General features: G+C 45.5%; 1 protein-coding gene across 11 annotated transcripts in view; it reads left to right on the top strand.

Moving 5' to 3' along the window:
- Positions 1–9,682, top strand: part of LOC106561741 (pleckstrin homology domain-containing family A member 5) — a 260,488-nt gene that overhangs the window by 211,063 nt on the left and 39,743 nt on the right. For all 11 annotated transcript variants that reach the window (XM_082957439.1, XM_082957433.1, XM_082957431.1 and 8 more), the window contains 2 exons: positions 2,608–2,725; positions 5,643–5,761. In XM_082957439.1, coding sequence (XP_082813565.1) covers positions 2,608–2,725; positions 5,643–5,761 — 237 coding nt within the window. The remainder of the gene's footprint in view (positions 1–2,607; positions 2,726–5,642; positions 5,762–9,682) is intronic.

The raw sequence follows: 9,682 nt of genomic DNA, 5'->3' as shown, positions 1-9,682 counted from the left end.
CTCTCTCTCCTCCCTGTAGGGTTCTGACCTCTCTCTCTCTCTCTCTCTCCTCTCTCCCTGTAGGGTCCTGACCTCTCTCTCTCTCTCTCTCTCCTCTCTCCCTGTAGGGTCCTGACCTCTCTCTCTCTCTCTCTCTCTCCCTATAGGGTCCTGACCTCTCTCTCCTCTCCCTGTAGGGTCCTGACCTCTCTCTCTCTCTCTCCTCTCTCCCTGTAGGGTCCTGACCTCTCTCTCTCTCTCCTCTCTCCCTGTAGGGTCCTGACCTCTCTCTCTCTCTCTCTCTCTCCCTATAGGGTCCTGACCTCTCTCTCCTCTCCCTGTAGGGTCCTGACCTCTCTCTCTCTCTCTCTCCTCTCTCCCTGTAGGGTCCTGACCTCTCTCTCTCTCTCTCTCTCTCCTCTCTCCCTATAGGGTTCCTGACCTCTCTCTCTCTCTCTCTCTCTCTCTCTCTCTCTCTCTCTCCTCTCTCCCTATAGTGCTCCTGACCTCTCTCTCTCTCTATAGGGTCCTGACCTCTCTCTCTCTCTCTCCTCTCTCCCTATAGGGTCCTGACCTCTCTCTCTCCTCTCTCCCTATAGGGTCCTGACCTCTCTCTCCTCTCCCTGTAGGGTCCTGACCTCTCTCTCTCTCTCTCTCCTCTCCCTGTAGGGTCCTGACCTCTCTCTCTCCTCTCTCCCTATAGGGTCCTGACCTCTCTCTCTCTCCTCTCCCTATAGGGGTCCTGACCTCTCTCTCTCTCCTCTCCCTATAGGGTCCTGACCTCTCTCTCTCTCTCTCTCTCTCTCTCTCTGTAGGGTCCTGACCTCTCTCTCTCTCTCTCTCTCTCTCTCCTCTCTCCCTGTAGGGTCCTGACCTCTCTCTCTCCTCTCTCTCTCTCTCCCCTCTCTCCCTATAGGGTCCTGACCTCTCTCTCTCTCTCTCTCTCTCTCTCTCTCCTCTCTCCCTATAGGGTCCTGACCTCTCTCTCTCCTCTCTCCCTATAGGGTCCTGACCTCTCTCTCTCTCCTCTCCCTATAGGGTCCTGACCTCTCTCTCTCTCCTCTCCCTATAGGGTCCTGACCTCTCTCTCTCTCTCTCTCTCTCTCTCTCTCCTCTCTCCCTATAGGGTCCTGACCTCTCTCTCTCTCCTCTCTCCCTGTAGGGTCCTGACCTCTCTCTCTCTCTCTCTCTCTCTCTCTCTCTCTCTCCTCTCTCCCTGTAGGGTCCTGACCTCTCTCTCTCTCTCCTCTCTCCCTGTAGGGTCCTGACCTCTCTCTCTCTCTCTCTCTCTCTCTCTCTCCTCTCTCCCTGTAGGGTCCTGACCTCTCTCTCTCTCTCTCTCTCCTCTCTCCCTGTAGGGTCCTGACCTCTCTCTCTCTCTCTCTCTCTCTCTCTCTCTCTCCTCTCTCCCTGTAGGGTCCTGACCTCTCTCTCTCTCTCTCTCTCTCTCTCTCTCTCTCTCTCTCTCTCCCCTCTCCCTGTAGGGTCCTGACCTCTCTCTCTCTCCTCTATCCCTGTACGGTCCTAACCTCTCTCTCTCTCTCTCTCTCTCTCTCTCTCTCTCTCCTCTCTCCCTGTAGGGTCCTGACCTCTCTCTCTCTCTCTCTCCTCTCTCTCTGTAGGGTCCTGATCTCTCTCTCTCTCCTCTCTCCCTATAGGGTCCTGACCTCCTGACCTCTCTCCTCGCTCTCTCTCTCCTCTCTCCCTGTAGGGTCCTGACCTCTCTCTCCTCTCTCCCTATAGGGTCCTGACCTCTCTCTCTCTCTCTCTCTCTCTCTCTCTCTCTCCTCTCTCCCTGTAGGGTCCTGACCTCTCTCCTCTCTCCTCTCTCTCTCTCTCTCTCCTCTCTCCCTATAGGGTCATGACCTCTCTCTCTCTCTCTCTCTCTCTCTCTCCTCTCTCCCTGTAGGGTCCTGATCTCTCTCTCTCTCTCCTCTCCCTGTAGGGTCCTGACCTTTCTCTCTCTCTCCTCTCCCTGTAGGGTCCTGACCTCTCTCTCTCTCCCTCCTTTCCCTGTAGGGTCCTGACCTCTCTCTCCTCTCCCTGTAGGGTCCTGACCTCTCTCTCTCTCTCTCTCTCTCTCCTCTCTCCCTGTAGGGTCCTGACCTCTCTCTCTCTCTCTCTCCTCTCTCCCTGTAGGGTCCTGACCTCTCTCTCTCTCTCTCTCTCTCTCCCTGTAGGGTCCTGACCTCTCTCTCCTCTCCCTGTAGGGTCCTGACCTCTCTCTCTCTCTCTCTCTCTCTCTCCTCTCTCCCTGTAGGGTCCTGACCTCTCTCTCTCTCTCTCTCCTCTCTCCCTGTAGGGTCCTGACCTCTCTCTCTCTCTCTCTCCTCTCTCCCTGTAGGGTCCTGACCTCTCTCTCTCTCTCTCTCCTCTCTCCCTGTAGGGTTCTGACCTCTCTCTCTCTCTCTCCTCTCTCCCTGTAGGGTCCTGACCTCTCTCTCTCTCTCTCTCTCTCTCTCTCTATCTCTCCTCTCTCCCTGTAGGGTTCTGACCTCTCTCTCTCTCTCTCCTCTCTCCCTGTAGGGTCCTGACCTCTCTCTCCTCTCCCTGTAGGGTCCTGACCTCTCTCTCTCTCTCCTCTCTCCCTGTAGGGTCCTGACCTCTCTCTCTCTCCTCTCCCTGTAGGGTCCTGACTACAGGCTGTATAAAAGTGAACCAGAGTTGACCACCGTAGCAGAGGTGGATGAAACCAACGGAGAGGACAGATCAGAACAGTCTGACAGAGACCCAGCAAACACCAAAGGTACACACACACACACACACACACACACACACACACACACACACACACACACACACACACACACACACACACACACACACACACACACACACACACACACACACACACACACTGAGACCAGACACCCTTCAAACACCAAGGATAAAGTACACACATCAAAAATATAATGAATCGAGGGGGGTGTAGTGGTCTGTGGCACTAGAGTTTTGCTATCTGTGGCACTAGAGTGGTGCTATCTGTGGCACTAGAGTGGTGCTATCTGTGGCACTAGAGTGGTGCGATCTGTGGCACTAGAGTGGTGCTATCTGTGGCACTAGAGTGGTGCGATCTGTGGCACTAGAGTGGTGCTATCTGTAGCACTAGAGTGGTGCTATCTGTGGCACTAGAGTGGTGCTATCTGTGGCACTAGAGTGGTGCTATCTGTGGCACTAGAGTGGTGCTATCTGTGGCACTAGAGTGGTGCTATCTGTGGCACTAGAGTGGTGCTATCTGTGGCACTAGAGTGGTGCTATCTGTGGCACTAGAGTGGTGCTATCTGTGGCACTAGAGTGGTGCTATCTGTGGCACTAGAGATCCTGGTTCAAGCTCTGTCGCAGCCGGGCCGCGACCTGGAGACCCATGGGGCGGCGCACAATTGGCCCAGCGTCGTCCGGGTTAGGGGAGGGTTTGGCCGCCCGGGATGTCCCATTGCGCACTAGCGTCTTCTGTGGCGGGCCGGGCGCAGTGCACGCTGACACGCTGTGCTTCCGGGTTAAGTGGGCATTGTGTCAAATGCGGCTTGGTCGTGTTTCGGATGACACACGGCTGTCGACCGAAAAGCAGTCTAGAGCCACACTGTTGTTGTCACGGTTGTGTGTAGAGACGGACCAAGGCGCAGCGCGCTCTGAGTTCCACATCTTTTATTTAATGAAACTCACAAAACAAAAAGGAAACAAACAACCTAACCGTAACGAAAGCGGTGCAGCATGCGCTAACTCAAAACAAGATCCCAACAAAACACAGTGGGGAAATGACTGCCTAAATATGATCCCCAATCAGAGACAACGATAAACAGATGCCTCTGATTGGGGACCACACCAGGCCAACATAGACATAAAACCACCTAGACTAGAACACACACCCTAGTCACACCCCGACCTAACCAACATAGAGAATAAAAGACTATGGTCAGGGCGTTGACAGTTGTAGAGCTAATAACAATATCAATGTTTTTATACCCATGTTCTGTCTAAAATATATGTAAACCAGAGTCTGAACTAAAGTTTTGTTGTTGCAACTCGTCTAAGTCCCATCATGTACTGATTTCAGACAGTGTTTGGCTGTGGATTGACTGCATTGTTTGAAGGGAATGTTGCCATATTGGCAGTTAATTTGAAAACTGTATGGAATCATCATTCCTTTAACCTTTAACCTTTTCCCTTGTGAGTTCTAAATACCTCGTAACGCCCGCCCAGGCGTGAGTTGTTTTATACACGTGATGTCAGAATGCACTCACTGTTCTAACATGTGATTCAGCTGAATATTTTTGACTCATCTTACTCAAATATTTGAGGGTACATTGTACTTGGATTTAGCATGGAACACGCCAAAAACTGTTGATGAACTTTTAGTAACTGTTGATGAACTTTTAGTAACTGTTGATGAACTTTTAGTAACTGTTGATGAACTTTTAGTAACTGTTCATGAACTTTTAGTAACTGTTGATGAACTTTTAGTAACTGTTCATGAACTTTTAGTAACTTCTTATCATAAAAACACTCCTCCTCAAATGACTTTCATTGTGCTCCTAAATTGCAATGAATCAAATGGCCACCTGGACTATTTGCATTGACCCCCCCACCCCCTTGTTTTTACACTGTTAGTCGAGGTTTACTGTCTATGCATAGTCACTTTACCCTACCTACATGTACAAATTACCTCCACTAACCTGTACCTTTACCTCCACTAACCTGTACCTTTACCTCCACTAACCTGTACCGCCACACATATTTATTTCGATTTATTTTTTAACTTTAGTTTACTTTACTTAGTAAATATTTTCTTAACCAACAATGCAGTTTTCAGAAAATAAAGTTAATGTCACAATTGTCGTAGGGTGTAGACCAAAACGCAGCGGGAAAATGTATACTCATCTTCTTCTTTTATTTGAAGAAGGAAAAACAAACGACTCCAAACAGTCCCGTCAGATGCAACAAACACTAAACTAGGAAATAACTACCCACAAACCACCATAGAATAAACACCCTTATAAATAGGACCTTCAATCAGAGGCAACAAGAAGCAGCTGCCTCCAATTGAAGGTCAACCCAATAAACACCACATAGAAATAGACCAACTAGAAATAACATAGAAATACACTAACATAGAACATAACCCAAACAACCCCGAACCACACTAAACAAACACCCCCTGCCACGCCCTGACCAAACTACAATAACAAACAGCCCCTTTACTGGTCAGGACGTGACAGTTAAGGGCTTGTAAGGAAGCATTTCACTATAAGGTCTACACCTGTTATATTCGGTTCATGTGACTAATAACATTTGATTTGAAATGTATTTGTGTGCTGCTATATGATTGATTTCTGTCATTTGGGAGGTTATGCCAGTTCACTTGACTGGTTTTGTTTGTATTATACGGTTGGTTGGTTTTATTGTCCTCTCATTGTCAATGCTATTGTCCATTTCTTTTGCAGATCATGAACATTTGTCTTTCTGATTTAAACCTTACTTTCGTTATGCTCCTAAATGTATTTTGTGCGCTCCTAAAAAAAATTTAAATTCAGGAGCACGTGCTCCTTGTAAAAAATGTCATCATAGAGCCCTCAGCTGTCAGAAATGCAACAACTGTGTGACTTGGTTACGGAATGTTAATGATTAATTACTGACGCTCTGCTTGCTCGCTGTTCTCCCTCCAGGAATGTCCTACCCCGTTGGTATCGTTCCCCCCAGAACCAAATCTCCCAACATGCCAAATTCTTCCAGCATCACCTCCTACGTCACCCTGAGGAGGGGAGGGAGGCCAGACCCGCGCGTGGTGAGGCTATGACATTTGTGGACTTGAATATATTTTATGAAGTGGATATTAGATCAGTATTTTTTATAAAAAATGTTGTTGTTGTTTTTTTTGTACCTTTATTTAACTAGGCAAGTCTGTTAAGATCAAATTCTTATTTACCTAGGGAACAGTGGGTTAACTACCTTGTTCAAGGGCAGAACGGGGATTCAATCTAGCAACCTTTCGGGTTACTGGCTCAATGCTCTAACCACTAGGCTACCTGCCGCCCCAGTATATCCAAATGAACAACACTCTCCTAGTGGTGGTGAAATGTCCGCTAGTAGTATACTATCTATGGTGGTGAAATGGACAACACTCTCCTAGTAGTATACTATCTATGGTGGTGAAATGTCTCCTAGTGGTATACTATCTATGGTGGTGAAATGTCTCCTAGTGGTATACTATCTATGGTGGTGAAATGGACAACACTCTCCTAGTAGTATACTATCTATGGTGGTGAAATGGACTACACTCTCCTAGTGGTATACTATCTATGGTGGTGAAATGTCTCCTAGTAGTATACTATCTATGGTGGTGAAATGGACAACACTCTCCTAGTGGTATACTATCTATGGTGGTGAAATGGACTACACTCTCCTAGTAGTATACTATCTATGGTGGTGAAATGTCTCCTAGTGGTATACTATCTATGGTGGTGAAATGGACTACACTCTCCTAGTAGTATACTATCTATGGTGGTGAAATGTCTCCTAGTAGTATACTATCTATGGTGGTGAAATGGACAACACTCTCCTAGTAGTATACTATCTATGGTGGTGAAATGAACAACACTCTCCTAGTGGTATACTATCTATGGTGGTGAAATGGACAACACTCTCCTAGTAGTATACTATCTATGGTGGTGAAATGTCTCCTAGTAGTATACTATCTATGGTGGTGAAATGGACAACACTCTCCTAGTAGTATACTATCTATGGTGGTGAAATGGACAACACTCTCCTAGTAGTATACTATCTATGGTGGTGAAATGGACTACACTCTCCTAGTAGTATACTATCTATGGTGGTGAAATGTCTCCTAGTGGTATACTATCTATGGTGGTGAAATGGACTACACTCTCCTAGTAGTATACTATCTATGGTGGTGAAATGTCTCCTAGTAGTATACTATCTATGGTGGTGAAATGGACAACACTCTCCTAGTAGTATACTATCTATGGTGGTGAAATGGACAACACTCTCCTAGTGGTATACTATCTATGGTGGTGAAATGTCTCCTAGTAGTATACTATCTATGGTGGTGAAATGAACAACACTCTCCTAGTGGTATACTATCTATGGTGGTGAAATGTCTCCTAGTAGTATACTATCTATGGTGGTGAAATGAACAACACTCTCCTAGTGGTATACTATCTATGGTGGTGAAATGTCTCCTAGTAGTATACTATCTATGGTGGTGAAATGAACAACACTCTCCTAGTAGTATACTATCTATGGTGGTGAAATGGACAACACTCTCCTAGTAGTATACTATCTATGGTGGTGAAATGGACAACACTCTCCTAGTGGTATACTATCTATGGTGGTGAAATGTCTCCTAGTAGTATACTATCTATGGTGGTGAAATGTCTCCTAGTAGTATACTATCTATGGTGGTGAAATGTCTCCTAGTAGTATACTATCTATGGTGGTGAAATGGACAACACTCTCCTAGTGGTATACTATCTATGGTGGTGAAATGTCTCCTAGTAGTATACTATCTATGGTGGTGAAATGGACAACACTCTCCTAGTGGTATACTATCTATGGTGGTGAAATGTCTCCTAGTGGTATACTATCTATGGTGGTGAAATGGACAACACTCTCCTAGTAGTATACTATCTATGGTGGTGAAATGTCTCCTAGTAGTATACTATCTATGGTGGTGAAATGGACAACACTCTCCTAGTAGTATACAATCTATGGTGGTGAAATGGACTACACTCTCCTAGTGGTATACTATCTATGGTGGTGAAATGGACTACACTCTCCTAGTGGTATACTATCTATGGTGGTGAAATGTCTCCTAGTGGTATACTATCTATGGTGGTGAAATGTCTCCTAGTAGTATACTATCTATGGTGGTGAAATGGACAACACTCTCCTAGTAGTATACTATCTATGGTGGTGAAATGTCTCCTAGTGGTATACTATCTATAGTGGTGAAATGGACAACACTCTCCTAGTGGTATACTATCTATGGTGGTGAAATGGACTACACTCTCCTAGTGGTATACTATCTATGGTGGTGAAATGTCTCCTAGTGGTATACTATCTATGGTGGTGAAATGTCTCCTAGTAGTATACTATCTATGGTGGTGAAATGGACAACACTCTCCTAGTAGTATACTATCTATGGTGGTGAAATGTCTCCTAGTGGTATACTATCTATGGTGGTGAAATGGACAACACTCTCCTAGTAGTATACTATCTATGGTGGTGAAATGTCTCCTAGTAGTATACTATCTATGGTGGTGAAATGCACTCTCCTAGTAGTATACTATCTATGGTGGTGAAATGGACTACACTCTCCTAGTAGTATACTATCTATGGTGGTGAAATGGACAACACTCTCCTAGTAGTATACTATCTATGGTGGTGAAATGTCTCCTAGTAGTATACTATCTATGGTGGTGAAATGGACTACACTCTCCTAGTAGTATACTATCTATAGTGGTGAAATGTCTCCTAGTAGTATACTATCTATAGTGGTGAAATGGACAACACTCTCCTAGTAGTATACTATCTATGGTGGTGAAATGTCTCCTAGTAGTATACTATCTATGGTGGTGAAATGAACACAACACTCTCCTAGTGGTATACTATCTATGGTGGTGAAATGGACAACACTCTCCTAGTAGTATACTATCTATGGTGGTGAAATGGACTACACTCTCCTAGTGGTATACTATCTATGGTGGTGAAATGTCTCCTAGTAGTATACTATCTATGGTGGTGAAATGGACAACACTCTCCTAGTGGTATACTATCTATGGTGGTGAAATGGACTACACTCTCCTAGTAGTATACTATCTATGGTGGTGAAATGTCTCCTAGTGGTATACTATCTATGGTGGTGAAATGGACTACACTCTCCTAGTAGTATACTATCTATGGTGGTGAAATGTCTCCTAGTAGTATACTATCTATGGTGGTGAAATGGACAACACTCTCCTAGTAGTATACTATCTATGGTGGTGAAATGTCTCCTAGTAGTATACTATCTATGGTGGTGAAATGGACAACACTCTCCTAGTGGTATACTATCTATGGTGGTGAAATGGACAACACTCTCCTAGTGCCGTGGGATGGACCCTCCCAGTGGCTATCGGTGGTGAAATGGACAACACTCTCCTAGTAGTTACTACTATGGGGGCTCCAGTGCCGTGGTGAAATGGACAACACTCTCCTAGTAGTATACTATCTATGGTGGTGAAATGGACTACACTCTCCTAGTGGTATACTATCTATGGTGGTGAAATGTCTCCTAGTAGTATACTATCTATGGTGGTGAAATGGACAACACTCTCCTAGTAGTATACAATCTATGGTGGTGAAATGTCTCCTAGTAGTATACTATCTATGGTGGTGAAATGTCTCCTAGTAGTATACTATCTATGGTGGTGAAATGGACAACACTCTCCTAGTGGTATACTATCTATGGTGGTGAAATGTCTCCTAGTAGTATACTATCTATGGTGGTGAAATGGACAACACTCTCCTAGTAGTATACTATCTATGGTGGTGAAATGGACTACACTCTCCTAGTAGGTATACTATCTATGGTGGTGAAATGTCTCCTAGTAGTATACTATCTATGGTGGTGAAATGGACAACACTCTCCTAGTAGTATACTATCTATGGTGGTGAAATGTCTCCTAGTGGTATACTATCTATGGTG

Source organism: Salmo salar, chromosome 10, assembly GCF_965601325.2.
Source record: "Salmo salar chromosome 10, fSalSal1, whole genome shotgun sequence".
Classification (NCBI taxonomy): Eukaryota; Metazoa; Chordata; class Actinopteri; order Salmoniformes; family Salmonidae; genus Salmo; species Salmo salar.
Note: the sequence above shows the minus strand (reverse complement) of the source record. Positions and strands in the feature narration are given on the sequence as shown.